We start from the raw sequence: 24,221 nt of genomic DNA on the forward strand, positions 1-24,221 counted from the left end.
GTGCATCCCACCCCGTCAGTCACACATTTTCTATTGCCCCAGCCTTTCCCATTTACTCCCATCATTACCAGCCATCATTTCCATTACACATGCCTAATACTTGCTACTGCAGCTCCTTCATCACATGCTTACTTCTGCTTCCTCTTATCATTATTTTGCCCAGTTGTCAAAATGCCATCTTTTGACATTCACTTTTAATCCATTGTGTCTACCTTCCCCAGTAAAATGGGGAGAGTGATGGATTCACTCACTTGTTACTGCCAACCTGATCACTTGCTCATTCTCAACTGTCTTTCCTCAACCTACGAGTGGGGCAGAGAGAGAGAAAGAGGGATTCAGACAATCTATAGAAAGAGGAAATTGTTGGGTAACTTTTTCTTGGTCTTTTAAGTGGGATATAACTGGTGCTAGAACATTCTTCCCCTCTTCCTTGAAAGCTGAGGCCTTCAGGATAGGCAGGGGCTGAACAGGAAATTTCCTGCAGTTACTTGTCCAGGCTGTTTAGAATTACAGCGGCACCCAGCACCAGAACTGAGAACAGAAAGACTCTCTCTTTTTTACACTCTCCGTGCTTCTTGTGCTGGTGCCTGAGCAGCATGGAGGAGAAGGAAGTAGCCTGACTTGCTCATATATAGAGGTACGGAGAAGAGGACTAGAAGGACATGGAGGGTGCAGGTTGAAGGAACAGAAGTGGCAGAGTGGGATAGGGATAGGATCAAAGGGGAAAGTGGACAGAAGGCAACATGCTGGATAGGGACTGAGCAGAGGCAAAATGGTCTGTACCTTCCACTGTACCTTGCAGTTATCTGGCAAATTGTGTATCTCCTCCCCTGCTAATGGCTGGTCCACACAGAGGATAATCGTTTATTACAGCTGTAAATTACTATGTTAACTCCAGTCCTGCTGATGTCCCATGAAGGGCTCAATATGGTCCATATGTTTAATATCTATTTTTTTGTCAGTTTTTTTTTTTTTAAACTTAGCAAATTACAAACAACCTTAATTTGCCTCCCATGTGTATATGTTTTATGAAACAGTCTTTAATTATATGATCACATACTATTTTCCCTCATGACTCCTGTCTTCTCCAGTGCACAGGATGGAGTGTAGGTTACAGAATGAATCAGATGTGGCAGAAGCTAACTGTGAATGGGAAGGCAGAGGGATGGGAGCGGAAGCAGGGTGTGTTTTCTGCATGGGGAGCGAGGAGATTGACTTACACTTGAAAGAGGTGGGGGTAACCAGTTCCAGGCTGGGAAGGGGAGTCCCTGCGGTTCATGTCTCCATTGCTAGCCACAGAGGGTAGCTGCTCCCAGCCCCGGCCTGATCACCCCAGTTCCTACCTGCTCCTCAGGCCTGATCTTGGGTGCCATGGCAGATATTCAAGCCCCTCCAGTTCTCGCTCTTGCCTTCACTCCCCCATGCATGTATGCAGTTTACAGGGAAGATTGCACAGTAGTACAACATGTGGGTATGGAAACATAGATCAGCCTCCACAGTATTTCCATTGTGAAGGGGCACTAGCCTCCACTGCCTCCCCCCAGCCACCCCGGTTCCACTGCCCCTGGAATGAATCAGGGTTGAATAATGAATGAAGCCTGTTGTCTGTAGCTGCGTGCCTTATTTGTTGCAAAAGTTGAAAGCCTATGCAAGAAATGAGGCCAGGGAATGCAGGAAGTAAAAGTATTGTCTCATAGTTAAGGCAGTTGAATGCCACTATGGAGAAATGGATTCTCCTCCAGGCTCTACCACAAAGTTTATATGTGATGCGAGGCAAATCATTTCAGCCAAACTTTTCACAGGTGGCAGCTGTTTATTCCTTGAGTGCACATCTTGAAATACCTGGATCCTGATTTGCCCAAATGCTGAATATTCACATCTATAAATTAAAAGCATTGTAAAAAAGCTAAGTACTCTGAAAAATCTGGTTCTAGGCCTCTCAACTTTGGCACCAAAAATTAGTGGACACTTGACAATTTTGGTTTTAATCTCTGTGACTCAGGTGAAGGTAATAGAACCACCTTACCATAAAGGGGTGTTGTAAAAATTAATGTTTGTGAAGTATTTAAGTACTACAGTGATAAGCCTCATTAAAAAGTCTATGAGGAAATTAATAATTCTGTATTCAGTGCAGGGTTCAAATGGTGTGCTGTAACTAATGCTTGAGGCCTCCCATTCTCCCAATGGTGAGAATAAAAGAAATAAGGAATAATAGCTATCCATTTAGTTAGCCCGATCCATCTAGTGCACTGAATGAGACAGGTCCAGTTTTTTAAAGATCCATAGATTCCAAGGCCAGAAGGGACCTTTGTGATCAATCCATAGGCATTGATGCTGTGGGTGTTCCAGGGCAGAAAAAAAATTGGGGGTGCTCAGCACCCACCGGGCTGACTGCGGCTCCCAGGAGCTGCCAATCAGCTTTTCCATGGCCCCACCAATCAGCTATTTTGTGGCTCCCAGGAGCAGACAGGGCTGGACCAGCCACTTCTGGCCACTGGGACACTGCTCAGGGCAGCATGGCAACTGCCTGTGAGAGAGCCTGGCTGGGGAGGTGGCTTCTGCTCCCTGCCTGGGCTCAGCTGCTGGGGACGGACTGAGTGATCTAGAGCCTTCCCCTTCCTCCACCCCCGGCACGTTTCTGGCTTGCTTGGCTGCTGTTCCTGGCAGCCAAACCCAGGCAGGGAACGGAAGCCACCTCACCAGCCAGGCTCTCTCACAGGCAGCTGCAGAGCAGTGGTTGGGAGGGGCCGGCTTCAGCCTGCATTAGAAGTGGCTCCCTCATGCTCCCTGCCTGCCAGAAAGAGCAGCTGAACATGCCGGGGTGGTGCAACAAGAGAAGGACAGAGCCCCCTCTCCCCCAGGTAACTTGGGGAAGGGAGAGCATGGCGACCACAGACTGGGTGCAGGGTGTGGTGGGGTTGTCGCTGTGCAGGGGAGACATATGACTGGGCATGGGTCCTCCCCCCTGCCCTCACCCCACCCCATCTATCCCCACTCCACCTCTTTCCCCCAGGTGGCCCCAGCCCACCAGCAGCAATCAACAAAAGCAAAAGTCGGCATGTATGATGTAGTCTGACCTCTTGCATAACACAAGCCATAAAACTTCCACAAAATATAATGCCTTTTGAATTAGAGCATAACTTTAAAAAAGAATCCAATCTTGATTTAAAAATTCCCAGTGATGGAGAATCCACCACAACCTCTGGTGAATTGTTCCAGTGGTTAATTACTCTCCCTGTTAAAAAATGTGTGCCTTATGTCCAATCTGAATTGGTCTAACTTCAATTTCCAGTTTTTGATCTTGTTATACCTTTGTCTGCTAGATTGAAGAGCTCATTATCAAATATTTAATCCCCATGTATAGGTATTTATAGACTGATTAAATTACCCCTTCACCTTCTCTGTGATAAACTAAATAGATTGAGCTCCTTGAGTCTATCACATATTCTAATCTTTTAATCATTCTCGTCACTCTTTGCTGAACCCTCTCCAATTTATGAACATCTTTCTTGAACTATGAATACACGAACTGGACACAGTATTCCAGCAGTGGTTGCACCATGCCAAATACAGAGGTAAAACAATTTCTATACTCCTACTCGAGATTTCCCTGTTTTATGCATCCCAGGATCGCATTAGTCCTTTTGGCCACAGTGTCGCATTGGGAGCTCATGTTATGCTGATTATCTGTCACATCCCCCAAATCTTTTTCAGAGCCACTACTTCCCAGGATAGGGTTACCCATTTTGTAAGTATGAACTACATTCTTTTTTCTTTTGCTTGTGGCCAGATTACCAACTGATCTAGGTCTGTATCAGTGCCCTGTCTTCTTTATTATTTACTTTACCCCAATTTTCATGTCATCTTCAGGAAGAAAAGTATGTGAACTTGTAATTAAAGACTGTGTCATAATGCCTATGCACAGGTGGGGAAAATTAAGGTTGCACAGATAACATTAATTTTGGAATTTTCTAAGCACTTTTTGAGCATTTAACTTTGCAACATTAATTTTTAACATAATTTTTGGTATGTGATATATTATATCCAAGAATATAACTTTTTTTGTATTGGTGTTGTACAAAGAGCTTGTGTTTAATTTACTGTCTACTGTGAATCCTCATTCTCCAGATCTTTCCCAGGCTTGCTGCTTTCCAGTTTATAACTGCTTTTTCTTTCCTCCTCCTAGATGTCTGATTTTACATTTACTAGTAATGAATTCCATCTTGGTGTATAAAGACCACTGTTGTGATCTTTCCAGATCGTGATTTGGGCCCTGGTTGAATTTACACCTTAGTTTACATTGCTAATGGATATACTAAAGATGGGCTTCAATATTGGTTCCAGTTGAAAATGTTACCATTCAACTGTGGTGTTTTTTTTGTCAACCAGCTTCTAAAAGAAATAGTTTGTATCCTACTCTAATCCTTACATTAAAGGAATTCTTTATGCTGTCTCTCTCCCTTTCAGGGTTCAGTGATCAAAGGGCTTCAAGAAGAGATTATAGATCTCGGACAACAATTACCTGGAGTGGGGTCAGGTGATGGGCCCCACCAGTGTATGAATTGCTCTGTACAAGAGATGCAGAGTAAACTGAAGGAAGCAGTGAGAAAGATCTCTGTTCTGAGCCAAGAAAAGCAGCAACTAATTGAAATGGGAAACAGACTTCGAGCAGAACTTGGTGTAGTATCAAAGGAAGGTAAATTCATTCTACATAAGGCTCTTGGTCCTGATGGGAGAGTAAAGCACAGGTTTCAAGGTCATCTTCTGAGATGGAGAGAGCCAGATTCTAATGTGAAAGTAAAGTGCTGGGAGCAGACTGATCCTTGAGGCAGCGCGTTTCTGACTGAGAGCAAGTTTGTCCCTAATGTAGAAGGTGCTGAGCTGAAACATGACAGAGTCTGCCAGTCAATAATTCCTGGATATGGAGATATTCAGTAAAGAACGCCCTCGTGCTAAAGTATCAGTGTGGAAACTGGACTTTGCATAAGAGTGAAAATTTGTTTCTGTATTTATAAAGAGGTTATTTGTCTCATGGGATAATTGTTTGTTTCTCATGGAAGAGGAAAAGAAGGCAGAATAACCTTATCATGGAATAAACTTGAGATCAAAATTAGATGTCGTGAGAGAATGTCATCATAGAGGTTTTAATTTTTCTAAACAAAGGGTTGAGGTGAAAAAAATCACTAGTAGGGAAATAACATTTATAAGCCATTTCTGACAGTTTTTTAACCCCATGCAATGAGATGCTGCCATGTTCTGTAACTCATTTATGACTGCTGTAAGCACCTTGATGATAGGTAAAATTTCTTTTAGTTAAAAGTGACAATGTAGCAAATTCCCTCTTCATAATTTATTTTCTCACCTTTTTAGGACTTCAGCATTACATTAGCTCTAAACAGTGCCCAGTTCATACCATCTCTGGTGCTGTCTGTCCTAAAGAGCTTGCCAACGAAGCACAGCACCGACTCTCAGCTTTAGAGCACCTACAGTATCAGCTTACAACACAGGTAATGATATACCCTCCAGAGAACTAGGTTTTTGACCAAAGTAATGAGACATTGTGCTAGCCCATATTTTCAGTTGCTAATAGCTTTCCCCAGAATCTTCTTGGACTGAAATTCTTCATACTAGATCTCAGCCCAGAAGCATTTTTGGATCATTGTGAAAATTCCATTTGGCTCAGTTAGAGTTAACTAAACCTAGAGAGGAGGGGAAATGGGTGTCACCTAAGAAACTTTTCAGATGCATTTCTATAATAGTATATTAAAATTTCAGTCCTAAATGAAGAGTATGTCTTTCTTGAATAACTTTAGATTTAAAATGACAATTGTGGCCATTTGAAAACGTGACATATGTTTAAATTTACTCAGAATGATGAGTCAATAAGCACACCTCTTACTATTCAGACCTACAGATTTTTAAAATGCACTTATCCAAATAATTGCAATAGCCTGTACATTCAAGCATGCAAACAGGAAGTATGAGGGGAGGGAGTTGGAAAAGAGAGAGTTAAAATCAGACTTTATTAGTTTATTATGAAGTTATGTTCAGAAAAACATAAGAATGGTCATACTGGGTGAAACCAATGGTCCATCTAGCCCAGTATCCTATCTTCTGACAGTGGCCAATGCCAGAGGAAGTGAACAGAACAGGTAATCATCAAGTGATCCATCCCCTGTTCCCATTCCCAGCTTCTGTCAAACAGCAATCCATGCCATTTGACTAATAGCCATTGATGGACCTAACCTCCATGAACTTATCTAGTTGATTTTTGAACCTCATTATAGTCTTGGCCTTCACAACATCCTCTGTCAAGGAGTTCCACAGGTTGACTGTGCGCTGAACAATACTGGTCCTAGTACAGATCACTGTACGGTACAGACTGTGAATGAAATCCTGGTGCTATATAATTCAATAGGGGTTTTGCCATTGACTTCAGTGGAGCTGGCATTTCATCCTGTGTACTTTAATTAATGTACAGTTGGAGAAGCCAGGTCAAGGCTGGTGCAGTCAGTGCGAAGAGTCATCAGAGAGCCCAGGCTGAAGCCCGTAGGCAATCCAAGAAGCAGAATGTGGTCCAAACTCCATCTGGCAAGTGGACCTGTAGCCACTGTGAAAAGGTCTGCTGCCCGTGCATTGGGCTCTTCTCCCACATTACTGCCAAGCACCACTGACTGACTGACTTCATTGTTTCCTTTCATCTCTCAAGATGTTGGATGGCCATATGATAGGACTTTAATTAATCAGCAAATCTGTTCTTTGTATTCATTCAGTCAGAGCAGCTGCCTTTTTACTACTCCCAACCTTGTAGCACCAGCACAGTTTTGCAAGATGGAGCTGGATCCTCTTCTGACTTGCACATCTTCAGTAGAATTACTAAGTTCCAAGTGCAGAATCTCTATTACTGGTGATATCAAAGCCAAAAACAACCTAGTGTCACTTTCAGTTTCCAGTTTGAGTTTGCAGTATTGGCAGTTGGGGGGGAAGTATCTACTTGTAAGCTGCATGAATTTGATAGGTAGTCATTTAGGAAGAACAAGTGTGTAACCTCTCAAAGCTATTCTTACCATGTCTCTTTTCTAGAATATAACTGCACTGTAAATCCTGATTCCTCTCTGGATTGGACCTCTCAGTCAAAAATATTACATTTCCTGTATTAATCTTATCCAGCATCATCTTAATCATGCTGGCTTCACTCTGGTGGATTCTGCTCACTCGTGTTTTTACAAAAAACACATTGTCACTTGCCCACTTAAAGGTTACCAAACAGAATGCAAAGTTTGATTGCTACTTCTTAGCCTAGACCCTTCTATTCTCTAGCCAGCTCTACAGATTTCTTTTTTTCTCCTTAGTAGTATGTTTTTTTGAATTTGTGATCTTTAGATCACACACACAATTCAAATTTCCTGACCACTTCTTGACTTTTGCCCCCCAGAATAAAGTAAGTCCGCCAGAGTCCAGAAAACGTGAAATAACTGACTAGGGAGCTGTTTCACAAATTGTTCCTAGGCTTCCTTGGCTGAGAGCTAAGTCCTTAAGTACCTCTTGGGTACTCTGGCTGGGAACAGAGGCTAATTCCTGTTTCTCTTCTTTCAGTGAAGAATGGCTTCTCAAGTTGCTCCCTGGATGATTCCTTTAAAGTGCACATATGCTTTTTGCAAATACTGCTCAAGTGACACTAACTGCACACTTGCTGCAGTGAATGTGAATGAATGATGCATTTAAAGGAATGTGCACTGAGGCACTACATTGCTGCCAGGAAGTAAGCGCCTATATGGTTTTTATTTTTTTCCCTTTTCCAAACAAACACAAATAAATAAATAAAAATAAAAAACCCTACAATATAACATAAAAGTTAATATTCTCACAGCAATGTTAACTTGGCTACATTGTATGTGCATCGGTGTGGACCACGGTGAAGTCAGTGGGATTCATCAGAGTGCAGGCATCTGTGTGCCCAATGCGTCATGGAAATCAGTGCCTTTTTAATGCTAGTGTGTAAAAATGACCTAAATTATCAATTAGATTCAGACCATTTTTATGTCTCAAATATAATTTTTCAGAAAAATTCCAGGAAATATATATTTTCACATGAAAAAAACCAAAGTGCAACAATTTTCATATTTTAAAATGCAAAATGTAAATTTATTTGTTTCTGTAAGAACTCAGAATGATAAAAATATTAGTTTTTGTGTTTAAGGGAAATTTTGCAGTTTTTTTCCAAAATTGGATTTTTGAAAATCCAAAAATTTTGATTTAAAAAAAAGTCCTTAATTTTTTCCTCAATGTGTCTCGTATTCCTGTGTGACAGTTTAAGAATAATTCTAAAGTTAGGAATCCTACAATTTCATTTTTGTGGCTATTAGTCAGAGAAGAATCATTTTTTCAGTGGAAAAAATTAGAAATTGGCCTACTTATTAACTAGCCACATGAAACAAATAGCATAGCAATGACTTTGATTTTTCCAGTCTTGTCTGACTGGTTCTTTGGTTCAAAGGAAAAGTTATAACTGATGTATCCTTTTTTATTCAGGTCTGATGGGCCTTTGGTCCTGTAATATTTTTCACCCTCAAAGGTCCAATCAATATATGAGTGATGTTTCATGCCTCATCTCTTTGCAGTCCTAGCAGCTTTAATGGTTAAATTTATGTATGTTTGATCTAAAGTCACAAACGTTGCACATGCTACCTCTTCTGTTATCCTCTTTTTGGCACTGATCCATCTGCTACTGGAATAATGTGTCCAGTTCTGGTGTCCACAATTCAAGAAGGATGTTGAAAAATTGGAGAGGATTCAGAGAAAAGCTATGGGAATGATTAAAGGATTAGACAACTTGCTTTATAGTGATAAACTGAAAGACCTCAATCTTTTTAGGTTAACCAAGAAAATGTTAAGGGGTGACTTGATCACAATTTGTAATTATCTTCCTAGGGAACAAGTATTTGATAATGGGCTCTTCAGTCTAGCAGAGAAATGTATAACAAGATCCAATGGCTGGAAGTTGAAGCTAAACAAAGTTTGATAGGGAAAAGGCATATTTTTTTAACATTGAGGGTTATTAACCATTGAAACAATTTACTCAAGGTTGTGATGGATTCTCCATCACTGGCAATTTTTAAATCAAAAGTGCATATTTTTCTAAAAGATCTGCTCTAGTTCAAATAGGAATTATTTCAGGAAAGTTCTATGGCCTGTATTATGCAGGAGGTCAGACTAGATGATCACAGTAATCTCTTCTGGACTTGTAATCTATGTATCTATGAATCCTTGGTCATTTGAAATTTCAGTTGTCTCCACATAACTATTGGTGAATATGAGAGTATTTGTCTCTGGCTTTTTTCATCAGAACTGTATTTTTCCTGGACTCCTTACTTGGATAAAAAGGCCCCAATCCAGTCAAGTACTTAAACAGCTGCAGCTGTGTAACTTTTGTAGCTAAGAGCTAGGGGGACTTGCAGCTTATAGAGCTAGCTTTAGCATTTTGTTACTTAGCAGTAACACAAGGAATCTCCAGGCCTTTATCTTGTAAGAGATATTGGTTTACGTAGTTAATATCTGCTATAAATTAGCATAAGGCTTTGAGGCCTGTGACCTTTGGGGTAGAAAAATGGCTCAACAGTTACCCTAAGTTTTAGGGAACTGGAAATAGCGTGCTGAAGGGGGTAGTTTGTGCATAATCATATCAGGTAATCATGAGAACATTGAACTGATATTATGCTTGGTTATTTTAGGATAAGATGTTGACAAATGCTTAACTGCAAACTTGCTTTGGCAACAAATTGATGTATATGATAATTAGTTAAAATTATTAATATGCTAATATATAGGATAATGATACCCCAACTTTATTAGAGTGAGTGTCTTCTTTGTGCACACTGGGGCTCCAAACTGGACATTGAATTTGATCATCTTGATTCTGTTGTACCTGATTCTGGGACTAGAACCCTGCTTCTCCCAGCTCTGTAAATTGGTATTAATTGGAAATCAGTAACCATAAATAACCACTAAAGATTCAGGCTACACTTTAAACTACATACATGCTTAAAGTTGTGCATGTACATGTACTTAAGTGCTTTGCTGGATCACAGCCAAAATTAACACAGTTCAGAACCAAAACATCCCCTTTTCTCTTCAGAAGGTTTGAGCTTCTAGTTCTCCCTTTGTTGTTTGCAGTGTTGTTGTACCTGTGTTGGCCCCAGGATATTAGAGAGACAAGGCGGGTGAAGTAATGTCTTTTATTGAACCAATTTCCATTGGTGAAAGAGACAATCTTTCGTGCTTACATAGAGACAATCACTATGCTTTGAATGAATGCACACAGAAAAATTACAAAACAAAAACACCATATCACCTGTGGGTGAATACTTTTCACAAAATGATCACTCCATGTTTGACCTCTCAGTCCTCATCCTCAAAGGAAACCTACACAACACCTTCAAAAGATGAGCCTGGGAGTTTGAATTCATAACTTCGCTAGACACTAAAAATTGTGGACTCAATAAAGACACTGGATTTATGGCTCATTAAATCAGTCTGTAACCCACTAACCCTCCTTTGTCTTATGACTGCAGAGGTGTTAACTGCCCACTTCAACTTGAATGGTTTCTTGCAACATGTGTTATATCATGTGGCTGAATTTTCTTATTAAGATTTCTTATTTTAGATCTGAAAATTTTTACTTCAGGATGTCTTTTTCAAGATTTCTCTAAACTGTTTTGGCTCTGTATTGAGTTGTATTGATAGATTCTCCTTTATGTTAGTGAAATTAATTGTGTATCAGACATCATTCTGTATGTGGCATGTTAAGAACCACTTCTTGACCAGATATTCCTATAATCATTTGGTTAGCATCTGCATTAGCAAACTACTTTCAGAACAGTGAATATTTGCTCTGTCAAATACTTTTATGTAGTTTGGTTGTGGCATGAATATGGAGAATTAAGAATTACTCTTGTTAACCATCCTGCCTGTCATCCAGGCTGGTATCAACAGCAGTAGAGAATGGATGTTTTGGAGAGAGGTTGGGAGGAATTACAGTAGACACTTGTTTGCAGCAACACCTTGTCAGAGCAACTGCTGCTTATGAGCAACATTTCCTCCAGGAACATTTTCCCTACTGTGAATTGTCGACACTCCCCATAACAGCGACAGTCACTTAGGAGCAACATAACAAAGGGCACCAATATATTGCTAATAATGAGCGTCTACTATATTAGGAATGGAGTTTTGGCCATTATCAAGGGCTGAGCCTCTCCACCACACCCCCTTGGGGCCCTGCTAGTGCATCACTCAGCATCCCCTTGGGTTCTTTCAGTCAATTACCAGACTTGGATTGATTAAAAAATCTGCATCTCTTCATGGGGTCTGATTTATTACATTTTTCTACAAAAGAAGACTTGCTTTGTTAGTTGCCCCAGGTCACCCTGCTCTGGGTCCCTACGAGAGTCCTGGTCAGCTCCTCATGCTAAATCAGGAGATCCACCCACCTGCCTCTTCATGGAGCTGAGGATCTGGTTCAAATGGTCACTCCCTCAAGATAGGAGTCCCCCAGATGTCCTCTTTGGAGCTGTGTTATGAGTTAGCCGGTCCTCATGGCAGCTGGGTAATTCAGGAAATTATTACCTCTCTCCTTAAATAGGAGTACTCAGCTCTCCTCTTTGGACCTGGGTTAAAATGTAGCCAGCTGAGAGGCTTTAGCCAGCTGCTCCCTCAGCTGGCCCCTTTTTTCCCAATTAATCTTCAGGCTATGAGGATCCAGAAAGCAACCCTCTCCTGCTGCTGTCTTCCCTGTTATGAGGGAATAGGCAGTATATATGCTAGTCCCCATCCCAGACCCAGATCTTTCACAATTGACTGGGTGAGAGGGAAATCTGATCTCACCCTCTTTGCAAGGCTCCTGGCTCCAGACCTCTAAAGATACAGTGATGGGATTTCCTTCTAAGTACCATTCATTCCTGGGACTGCTTCTGCTCTATCTATATCCCCCTCAGGTCCTCATGCTGGACATTTCAAACCTTTAAAGGACCATACCATGTAACAGGGTGGGCTGAGCACTAGGTGCTGCTGTGTGTACAGGGCAGACTACCCTGTCACAGCAATATTGATCTTGTGGGTACATAGCGTAGTTTAATTTCATACTTAATAATATCTGTATTTTATGTATCTAGTGTTTACAGTAATACACAGGAAACTGACCGGTAAATATAAACTTTCCAGAGTCTCAGGAAAGACATTGTAGGTTATCTATAGATGCCTGTGTTAAATGAAATGTGCAATAACTTGGGCTGGCTTCTTTTCATAACAGGAGCTGCAGTACGTACAGCGACAACGTTTCTCAAGATTGTCTTCTATGATTGCCTTTCCTAGTTCAATAGAGAGCTTAAATGGTGAAAATGCTCGAAGCAGCTGTGGTCAGGGAGCAGAATTACCTCAGGTTCAGGTACAGAACAGGAATTTTTGACTTGTTTGATCTACTTTTAAACATGTGCTTCAGTTCTATGTAACTAATATTCATTTTCTATAAGACACTTGAAATTCATTACTTTAGTTATTCATTGATTAAGTACAAAATAATATTTATAATACAGTTTTATTTTATAGAATATATTCTAAACAAGTTGTATCCCAACCACACTGCCCATGTTCCAACCTCACCTTCTTTTCCATTATGCCCTGTCTAAATTAGAAATAACAATTTCAGCAGCTGATAGAGAAACTATCTAGCTATTTCACTGAGAAGCTCCCGGTCTTGACCCTCCCCCCTCTTCTGATTAACACAATTTTCATGTGTCATCCATCTGAAGAGTAGGTATCCTCTGAAGGGGATGTTTTGATTCTAACAGGTTCAGCTGGAATCTTCTGTTAGAAATTGCAGTCTAGAGAAACAAAAGGAATGTACATCCTCAGAAACAAACCAATCACATCAACTCGGTAGGGATAGTGCTAGCCAATCCCAACAGGCCTGGTTGTCGCCATCTGGAGTACCCAGCTCCCTCCAAGATATTTGGCAGATTTTAGATATGGGATCAAGCCCTTCTATTCTCAGCCCTCAAAGCAACACAGATCAAGGTAAGCATGACTAAGAAAGAATTCACAGTATGTCAGTCTTCTGGAGGAATGAAGGTACAGTAGTAAATTCTCTCTATTTGCTTTAATTTTAGTATATGAGAGTGGTCCTAAAGTTACAGTCACTTAATTATCCATATACCCAGCTGTCAGATGTTCAAGGAATTATTTGGATGGTTGAATATTGCTATTAGTAATAACAATTAAGAGGAACACTAGCACTTCCCCCCAGTATTATCATCCTATTTAAGAATACTGCTCCCCTCTTAATAAAACCATTAACTAGAGGAATGCAAATTCGATCTTGCCTTTATAGCAGGAGCTTTATTAGAAGGAGATGTAAAAATATGTCCTCAGTAACTGACCAGTTCATATACCATCATGCTGTTGTCGGAACAGCACTTTACCTTGGTCAGTTCTTACAAAGCTATTACTTTGTGGCAGGTATACAGCTCTTTTAGTATTATTTATTATTGATTTGTATTATGGTAACAGATACAGATCCCAGCTGAGATCAGGGCCCCATTGTGTAAGTCACCATACAAACATATAGTAAGGAACAATCCCTGGCTGAAAAATCTTACAATGTAACTAGAAAAGACAAAACAGACAGGGTGGAAGAAGAAATAGAGGCACAGAGAGAGAAAGTAAAATGGCCAAGGTTACACAACAGACCAGGGAATAACACCCATGTCTCCTGACTTTCAGTCCAGTCCTCTCATCACTGGACCACACTGCCTCTCCATACTCCTCATATGCTAACAATTTATTGGCACTGATTTAAATAAATTTCTGTAATTCTGGGGCACTATGGATTAATGTTGCATGGAGTTTAAAGCCAGAAAGATCCATTAGATTATGTAGTCTGAACTCCTGTACCTCATAAGCCATTAGATTTCATCCAGATTTCATCCACTTCTATATAAAAGCCAAAACATTAGAACAAAACATTTCAGTTGTCAAGAGACTTAACTATGTGCCATGAGCAGAGAATAGGAGAAGCTAAGCTGGCACCAATGCCCAAGGCTCCTGCAGTGGCATAAAATTGATAAAATCAGGATGATCCCAGCAGGTGAACCACACTCCTTGTTGCAGAAGAAGATGAAAAACCCTCAAGGTCCCAGCCAATCTGACCTGGGGGAAAATTTCTTCCTGATCCCAGATCTGGTGATCAGTATGATCCTGAGCATATGAGTAAGACAAAGTAACTCTTTTATTAGGCCAACTTCAGTTGGTGACAGAGACAAGCTTTCAAGTTTACATAGAGCTCTTCTTCAGGTTTGAGAAACTACTAGCCATGCATCTAGAAAGAAGATCCTCTGTAACTCCTCAGGCCACTGGTTCACTGCCTGGTGTTCCATCCCCAGCTGTGGCCAATCTCTGATGTTTCAGAGGAAGGCAAAACCGAAAACAGAATACATCTAAGCCAATTGTGCATCAGGGAATTAAAATTCCTTCCTGATCCCTGCGGGCAACTGGCTGAAGTCCTGAAGTATGAGATTTGATTATAGAACTGCAAGTGTTATGAGCCTATTGAGGGCAATGCAGGCAAACCAGTTCTTCCCATGGCCTCTGAAAGAAGTGGATGAATAAGGGGACTCAGATTCACAGATTCCAAAACCAGAAGGAACCATCCATTCCACCCCCAACTCCCTCCCACACACAGACCATAGAATTTCTCTTAGAAGCTTAATTAAAGTATATCTTTTACAAAGATATCTACTTTATTTGTAAAGACTCTAAGCGATGGTGAATCCACCACATCTCCCAGTAAGCTGTTCCAATATTTAATCACCCTTGCTGCTAGGAAATTGTATCCTATTTCAAGGTTGAACTTATCTAAATTCAACTTCCAGCCATTGGATCCTGTTATGCCTTTGTCAGCAATTTTGGAAAGTCTCCCACCATCAGATCACTTTTCTGTGTGTAAATGCCTATATGCAGTGACTGAGCCACCTCTCAGCTGTATCTTGGATAAGCCTAAACCCTAAATCTCACACTTTAAGGCATGTTTTTCAGCTCCTACATCATTTTTATGGCCTACAGTTGAGCTCTCTGCAGTATTTCCACATCCTTCTTGAAGTGTGACTATCAGAACTGGACACAAAATTCTAGTAGTGGTCTTACCAATGTTATGTACACAGGCAAGTTCACTTATCTACTTCTACTTGATATTCCCCTTTTTGTTACATTCAAGGAGCTAACATATTAGCTCTTTTTGCCACAGCATTGTATTGAGATCTCATGTTGAGCTGATTATCTATCATGATGCCTAAGTGCTTTTCCAAGACAGAATCTTGCATCCTATAGGTATAACCTACAATCTTGGTTGCCAGATGTATTAACTTGCATTTGGCTGTATTAAAACACATTTTGTTGCATCGTGACCATTTAACCAGGCAAATCAATTTCATGCATTTTGTACTGCTCAGCACCCTCCTGGACAATACAAGCTCATGTTAGGTCTATCATTTCATTAATAGAAAACAATATGCATAAATCCTGTTATCCCAAATGAAGTTTCCCTAACACTTCAGTCCAAAAATACACTAGTTTAGATAAAATAATAAAACAGCTTATTAACTACAGAAAGAGTTTTTTATAAGTAATGAGGCATAAAAGTTAGAATTGGTTACAAAGAAATAAAAGAGAAAACACAGCTAACACCTGACTTAACAAGCATATCTGACAAAGTGGGTTGCAGCCTACGAAAGCTTATGCCCACAGAAATGTGTTAGTCTTTAAGATGCTACAGGACTCTCGTTGTTTTTGCTGTATACAGACTAACACGGCTACCCCTCTGGAACTTAACTTAACAAGGTAAGTGAATTCAAAGCAAAAGGTTGATCTCACCACATGCTTTAGCAGTCTTACTGGCTGGTTCTTTCAGCCACGGCCCCTCCCCAGTCCAATAATGCTTCCTTTGCCTTTCAAGTGTTGTTGATGCTGTGAGTAGAGATGAAGGGAGAAATCATTTGGGCATCTTTTTCCCCATTTTTATATCTTTTCCTCCTCCTTTGAGAATGATCACCAGCTGGGGTTAGGGAGACAGTAAGTCTGTGGGACAGAAACTTCCAGTTGTTTCTTTGCCAAGATGGAAATTTTTTGCTCAGACCCTTTTTCCTGCCAAAGAATAGCCTCTTAACCAGGTGATAGTCCATTTGATTTTGTTGATACCTGGCTGAGGCATCAGTTTGCCTTTGGCTTTAAGGCACTGGTGTGTGCTTGCTTTTCTAAACTTGGAATATGTCTCAGTAATGTTCTACAGTACAATCTTATAACTTTACATAAAATGTTGCAAACACATTTTACCAGGACAGTGTGAGTTTTCAAATGATACCTCACAAGACATACTATAAATCCATTATAGCTTTATTAAAAGTGTGAATATAGGGATGTGTAATGTAAGTTTTTAGATCAAAATGTCATGTGGTACTAAGTCAAATACTTTAGAGAAATCCAAATATACTATATCAACACAGTTGCCTTTATCTACCAGACCTGTAATCCTGTTTAAAAAAAAGACAACACCTACCTTCTGTGAAACCTTGCAGACTGGCATTAATTATTTTTTTAACCTCTAATTCTTTGTTGTCATTCACAAATTATCTTTTGCATTATTTTATCCAAAATCTCTATCTGGCTGATCAGTCTGTTCTTCCCTGGATCATCCCTTGACCGTTTTTAAATATTGGAACTATGTTGGCAGTTCTCCAGTTCTTTGGAATTTTCCCAATTTTTCATTTTTTTTTTTAAATTAACTTTAGTGATTCAGAGAGCTCCTCAGCTAGTTACTCTTAAGGTCCTTGGGCATAAGTTATCTGGGACAGTTGATTTGAAAATGTTTAATTTTAGCAGATGCCGTCTCACATCCTCCTTTGTTACAGATGGCAAAATTTGTGTTCCATCTACATCATCATTTAGGTTATATACATCATCCTACTTCATAGCAAATTCCAAACAGAAATATCCACTGAATATTTCTGCCTCTTCTACATCACTCTTTACAATTTTACCATCTGCATCTAGCAATGGTTGTATGCTTGACCTAGGGTTTTTCTTGTTACTGATTATATTTTTAAAAAGTCATCTTATCTTTAATTCCATGGGCCATGGATATATCACTGATTCCTTTGGCTTCCCTTTTTTGTGTCACCTACATTTTTTAACTTGTAACTTTATATTCATTGCCATTTACTTCCCTGTTTCCCATCCTTTATATACAGTTGTTTTATAATTTATTACCACTTTTGCACCATCTTCTAACCATGTTGGCTTCTAGCCAAGAATTACCTTTCTGTGTGTGCCTGTGGGCATCCAGTAGGCTCTCCATGAAAAAGTCCCAGTTTTCATTAACACTTTCCACTTCAAATTTATTTTCCCAGACAGTTATACCAGTGATTGCATTAATCTTTGGAAAACTGACACTTTTTAAAGTCCTAAATATACATATTATTGATTGCTGCCATATTCTGTTTGCACAAGGTACATGTAATCGGATCATAATCTCTAGCATCTAGGCTACCACTAATGATTAGGTCAGTAATTTTTGTCCATCAAAATGAAGTTCAGATATTGAATTTATCCTATGTTGAGTGCAGGACTTTCTGTGTTAAGACATTATCATATATTACTTAGACAAATTTTAGAGAAGTTTTGTAACTGGTTGCGTAAGACATTCAGCAAATGTCTCATTAGTTGAAGTCACCCATGATAACCGTTTTTCTTTTTAACACATTATAGACAAATGTTTAAGGAGCAGTTTGTCATGTTCCCTAGTGAGATTAAGTAGTCTGTAACAGATGCCCCGCAGTACTCCGTCTTTAGTTTTACTAGGTAGAACTTTCATCCATAAGCATGTACTAGCCATTTAGCTCTCCAGACTTAGTTTTAAATTTGTATTGGGATTGTTGGTGTTAAATTTGTCCTTTTAGAGATGTATGTGCATTTTTAAAATACTATACAGTTTGGCACAGTGAACAGTCCCTTTTCAGGCGAACTCCAGGACTAGGATTCATTAGTTAGTATTTGAAGAGGGCTTTGAAAATGAAAAGTATATCATAAATGGTACTTATTACTTCCAATGGCAGGCATATTGGAGGATAAGCTTAATGTGCATTGACAGGACTGTGGCAGAGGTGAGCCCTAGGACTGGAATGGAAACCGTTCTGGTGATTATAATTCATGTGTCTTTTTGTGGGTCCAGGGCTGGAATAGCAGGACTATTGTAGGTCAAGACTATATTGGCAGGATAAATAAAAAATGTGTTTGGTCATGTATATGTCATGGAAGTTTTGCTGATACCATGTTGTTTCATGCTGCTGTGTCTGGTGCAACACAACTGGCAACTTTACAAGGACACATTTCCTAACCTCTGGCAACTTCCAACAACAGTTGCAACACTTGCTGCAAGATTTTCAGGTGTCCAAAGCCTAGTAAAATAGAAGCGAGAGAGAGAGACTATTTCTGATAGAATTTCAGAGATTGAACAGAGTGAAGCATCATTAGGTGAAGGAACTGTCATTACAGCCTGAATCTGATAATCAGAGCATCTGGGTTGATTCTGAGACTAGTTAACTGAGGAGCTTCTTATTCATCCCACTCAGGCTCTGAAACGAATAAGGACTGCAAGATGTTGTGTTGTCTTTTAAATTGTTTGCTGCCTCCAGAAGGAGGGAAATTCCTTCCTTTTGAAACTGCTTCCATCATGTGAATTAGGAGTCCTTGAATTACTTGTGGTCCAGTTCACTACAGCATTTACATAGAGAAATTGAAACTTGAACAAGGAATTTGTGCTTTTGAGCTGTTGTTATGCTTAAATCTTGCAGGGAGATTGCAGGGAGGAAAATTACTCCAAAAAGAGCTTTTTCTATTCAAATTTTCAAGAAACTAGCAATTTTTATTTCCACACCTGCTTGAACCAATTTACAGAAATTTGTTAAAATTGTCATTTCCCTCAAATACCACAAGTTACAATGTGAGTTGAACAGCAGCAGCTACTATGTATCCAGTCCCAGATTTAACAATGGTTTTGCTGTTATAATTTAACAGACAACTAAACAAAAGGCAGCTCTGCTAGTTTTTGCTGTATTAGTAACACAAGAAAACAGTTCAATGTTTGCCAAATGGAAGTGAACAAAACTGGTAGAGAAATCATTTTCAAACTTTAAATGAGTTACAAACTGAATTTAGAAAAAAATAAAAAAACTATTTAGAAAAGTATACTATTGGTAATTTTTTAATGAAATGGTGAAAATTTTCCAATCAGTCATTGTTATGCTTTCATTTGTTCCCTTTTCCAAACTCTCTTTAATTCTGCCAGGTTGTTCAGGAATTTCCCAGGTTTCAAGAAAAGAGGTTGTAAGGCAATAACTCTCCCACTGACTTGACTTTCACTATAGAACAGTATATACAACATTTTCAGGGTGTTTACATTTTGTAATATGAGGATCAAAAGTGGAGTTAGCAGATAGCATACATCATTGCAGGTTCCTGATCAACAGATAGATATTTCAATATCTTTCATACTTAATGTCACCCATTTGATTATATTTCTCCATCAAATGTTCCATAGTTCTGTAGAGAGCCAGTGTAAAGACTACTGACTTGTGTCTGTCAAGAGGATCAGGAAACTCACTAACAAGGATGATTCTGAGTACATGGGCCAGAAAGCCAGCTTATCTATTTAAGCATTTCCTTTGCAAGTCCAACACTATACATCAGACCCAGCAATAACATTTTTATCTGTCATTTCCAGTGAATCAAGCTTAGTTTAAGAAAGAATAAGAACATAAGAAATGCCATAGTGGGTCAGACCAATGTTCCATGTAGCCCAGGATCCTGTGTCAGACAGTGGCCAATACCAGAGCTTCAGGGGAGTGTACAGAACACAACAATTTTGGAGAGATATATCCCTTTCTTCCTCTTTCAGCTTCTGACAGCAAGAAGTTTAGAGTTGGCCTGAGCATGGGATTATATTCCCTGACCATTTTAGCTAAGCACAATTGATGAACCTAGACTCCATGAATTTATCTTTGGGTATTTTGGTTTTTTTTTAACCCAGTTATACTTTTGGCCATAACAACATCCCATGGCAATGTGTTCCATCGGTTAATTGTGCACTGTGTGAATAAGTATTTCCTCTTGTTTATATTAAATCTGCTGCCTATTAATTTCATTGGGTGACCCCTGTTTTTTGTATGGTGGGAAAAGGTAAATAACACTCCTTTATTCACTTTCTCCACATCATTCATGATTTTATAGACCTCTATCACATCCCCACCGTAACTGTCTCTTTTCTAAGCTGAACAGCCCTACTTTTTTTAGTCTCTCCTTATATGCAATCCATACCTTGATCATCATTTTTGCCCTTCTCTGAACCTTTACAGTTCTTCTTTGAGTGCTTGCTCATGTCAATTCCATGCTAGGTGTGTGCATGCTCATGTGCACGGGTATTGGAGATTTTTGCCTTAGCAGCATCCATAGGGCTTGCTCTGGTGCCTTCTGGAGCCCCATGCTTATGTGCTTATGTGCCAGCCCTGCACCCTCTGAGTTCCTTCTTCCTGCTCGTGATGGTTACTGGAACTCCTTCTCTCTCTTGTGGTTGCAAGTGCTTTGTAGTTACTATTTATAGTTTAGTTTTTCTTTCTTGTACCTAGTTAATAGTTAGAAATTAGGTATTAGTAGTTCCACTAGGGATGTTCGCCTTGGAACAGGGCATGCCTCGTTCCCTGGGCTTCAAGCTGTGGTCTATCTGCCAAAAGCCCTTCTTGCTTAACGATCCCCATGATAGTTGTTTAAAGTGCTTAAGGGAGATGAACAGAAGGGATAAGTGCAAGATCTGTAAGGGCTTCAGGCCATGAACCAAGAAGGACAAGGACATTCATCTGTAAGCCCTGGAGGCAGCACTGAGACCAGCCTCAGAACCATCCTGCTCCAACTCGGCACCAAGTATGCACTGAAGAAGCAGCAGAAGAAACAGTGCTTAGACAGAGGCTATTCCCCCACACCCAAAAAGGACAAGACGGTGGGGTTGGGCACAGGACTCTTGTTGAGCCACTTGCCCACATTGGGGCAGCAGGAGCCGGCTTCTTCGCCTAGGGCTCCGAGCCTGCTGACGGAACCACCTCTAATTCCTGGGATTGGAAGGGGGCCCCTTCAGTTAGTGGTGTCATTGATGCTGGAGGCCTTTCTGGCAGCCAGGGACCTTATGGAAAACCTGTGATGGAGCCACCACAGCTCAGCAAAGGTCCCCACCTTTGCAGCGCCCATCTCTAACAATGCACTCTCGGTTTCCATCATCGAGGCGCTTATTTCTGGTGGGGCATCACTGATAATGGTCGCCCCGGTGCTGGTCTTCGTCCTCTCTGCATCCCATGATATTTTATGCCTCTTTTCAAAATCCCCACAAACCAGTGCATCCCTCCTCGCTATCTGCCATCTCTGCAAGAAGTATGGAGCCTGCACAGCTCTGCACTATTGTCATGAGCGTTGCAACCACAGGGCACCTGATCCTGCAGTATTTGCAGAGCAGCAAAAGGAGCCATGGGGAACATGAATCGTTGGAGGCTGTGGGACAGAAAAAGAAACAATTCAAGGTTGTTGTCAGCATTCCTGGAGCAGTTGTAGTTGGTGGAATGGTTTTGGGCCTGAGAAACAAGCACTGACTAGTGGGATTGCATTTTCATACAGGTTTGGGATGACAAGCAGTGGCTGCAAAACACTGTAGGTGAAAGACCACATTTCTGGATCTGTGTGCTGAACTCGCCCCCATCCTCCAGCACAGGGACCCCAAAACGAGAGCTGCGCTAACAGTTAAGAAGCAAATGGTGATTGCCCTATGGAAACTTGCAATGCCAGATTGCTACCAGTAAGTCAGGAATCAATTTGGAGTCAGGAAATCCACCGCAGGGGTAGTTGTCATGCAGTTGTGCAGGACTATTAATCGCCTCCTGTTAAGCAGGACTGTGACCCTGGGCAATGGATGATTTTGCAGCAATGGGGTTCCCAAACTGTGATTGGTCAACAGATGGCACTCATATCCCTATTTTAGCACCAGACCACCTTGCCACAAAGTACGTCAACAGAAAGGGCTACTTTTCTGTGGTAATGCAAGCGCTGGTGGATCATCGGGGACACTTTATCAACATCAGTGTGGGCTGGTCAGGGAAGGTGCATGACACACACATCTTTAAGAACACAGGACTGTTCAGAAAGCTGCAAGTAGGGACTTTCTATCCCAACTGGTTTATTACTTTTGGGAATGTTGAAATGCCAATAATGATCCTGGGAGACCCAGTATACCTCTGGCTCCTGTGGCTCAGGAAGCTGTATTCTGGCCACCTTGACAACACCAAATAGTGCTTCATCTACAGGCTCAGCAGGTATGGAATGACAGTTGAATGTGCCTTTGGTCATCTGAAGGGTTGCTTGCATTGTCTACTTATAAGAGCAGACCTCAGTAAAAAATATCCCAATAGTTATAGCTGCCTGCTGTGTCCTGCATAATATCTGCAAAGCAAAGGGGGTAAAGTTTCTGCCATGGTGGAGGTGGAGCAGCTGTCTGCTGAATTTAAACAGCCAGATACAAGAGCTATTAGAAGAGCTCAATGTGGAGTTATGTGACTGAGAGGTTTAGAAAGACCATTTTAATAGTGAGCCAGAGAAGTGTGTTCTACCGGGCCTTGCTCTTTTGCAGCTCAGCATGATCTTGCAATGAGTGCTATGCGTAGGAATATAACATTGTTAATGTACCTATTAGTATTGTCTGAGAATGATGTTATGGGTTCTGTGACAAAATGAAATAACAGGAAATTGGTGGGTGTCATAAAAATATAAAACTGCCGTACTGGGACAGACCAATAGTCCATCTAGCCCAGTAGCCTGTCTTCTGACAGTGGCCAACGCCAGGTACTTCAGAGGGAATGAATAAAACAGATAATTATCAAATGATCCATCCCATTGGCCATTCACAGCCTCTGGCAAACAGCAATTCCTACCTCGCCTGGCTAATAGCCATTGATGGACCTATCCTCCATGAACTTATCTAGTTATTTTTGAACCCCATTATAGTCTTGGCCTTCTCAACATTCTCTGGCAAAAAGTTCCACAGGTTGACTGTGTTATGTGAAGAAATACTTCCTTTTGTTTGTTTTAAACCTGCTGCCTATTAATTTCATTTGGTGACCACCTAGTTTTTGTGCTATGAGAAGGAGTAAATAACACTTCCTTATTTACTTTCTCTTCACCAGTCATGATTTTATAGACCTCTATGATATCCCCCCTTAGTCATCTCTTTTCCAAGCTGAAAAGTCCCAGTCTTATTAATTGCTCCTCTTATAGAAGCTTTTCCATCCCCCTAGTCATTTTAGTTGCCCTTTTCTGTATCTTTTCCAATTCCAATCTATCTTTTTTGAGATGGGGCAACCAGATCTGCACAATCCCTTGCCTAATGATTCCCAACATTGTTAGCTTTTTTGACTGCTGATGCACATTGTATGGATGTTTTCAGAGAACTATCAGACCTGCTCAGCATCATCTAGGATATGTTGTGAACTAATAAATATGAACTGTGTTCCAAAAAATAGAATTTTATTCTGTAACATGAATCCAGGCAAATAAAAAAACATTTAGAACTTTATAAAACTTAATAAATTAAGGGAACAGAACTATTGAAGGGGAAAAAACTGTCATTTCTATTTCAGGTACACATATGCCAACTGTGGTAGAGGCAGTGCAGCGGCCCCTGATGCAACATAGAATGTTGAGGTGGAGGATGTAGGGAGGTTCCGACATTGAGTTGTCCATGGGCTGCAGAGGGAGGCGAGCACAGGATTCTTGGACCTACATGTCTACCAGAGTCCACAGCAACTCTGTTTGCTGCCTGAGAAGCCCCATTATGTCCTGGTGCATCTCTCTGTCCTTTTCCTGGATGAACTCCCGGGACTTTCTCCTCTCCACTCTTTCCTTCCCCATGCTGTCTGCATGGGTCATCCTCCACGTCCTGGTCTCATTCTCTGATGCAGCACAGGCTTACAGCATCTCCTGGAACATGTCATCCCAAGTCCTCTTCTTTCTTCTCCTTATCTGGCTCAGGCGTTCCACGGGTGTGAAAGGGGAGACTCTGAAGCCCATAATAGCAACAGTTGTGGATACAA

The 24,221-nt window shown here is 40.6% G+C and overlaps 1 protein-coding gene across 6 annotated transcripts in view; it reads left to right on the top strand.

Moving 5' to 3' along the window:
- The window catches only part of CCDC57 (coiled-coil domain containing 57), a 109,754-nt gene that overhangs the window by 72,819 nt on the left and 12,714 nt on the right, over positions 1-24,221 (top strand). For 3 of the 6 annotated variants that reach the window (XM_067547786.1, XM_067547788.1, XM_067547787.1), the window contains 5 exons: positions 3,540-3,575; positions 4,468-4,696; positions 5,371-5,507; positions 12,305-12,439; positions 12,843-13,068. In XM_067547786.1, the coding sequence (XP_067403887.1) occupies positions 3,540-3,575; positions 4,468-4,696; positions 5,371-5,507; positions 12,305-12,439; positions 12,843-13,068 (763 nt within the window). The remainder of the gene's footprint in view (positions 1-3,539; positions 3,576-4,467; positions 4,697-5,370; positions 5,508-12,304; positions 12,440-12,842; positions 13,069-24,221) is intronic. The other 3 variants (XM_067547790.1, XM_067547791.1, XM_067547789.1) reach the window with 2 other exon arrangements.

The sequence above is a fragment of the Emydura macquarii genome, unplaced genomic scaffold (genome assembly GCF_026122565.2).
Source record: "Emydura macquarii macquarii isolate MOO-44397 ecotype Brisbane River unplaced genomic scaffold, CSIRO-AGI_Emac_v2 contig_1230, whole genome shotgun sequence".
NCBI classification, from domain to species: domain Eukaryota; kingdom Metazoa; phylum Chordata; order Testudines; family Chelidae; genus Emydura; species Emydura macquarii.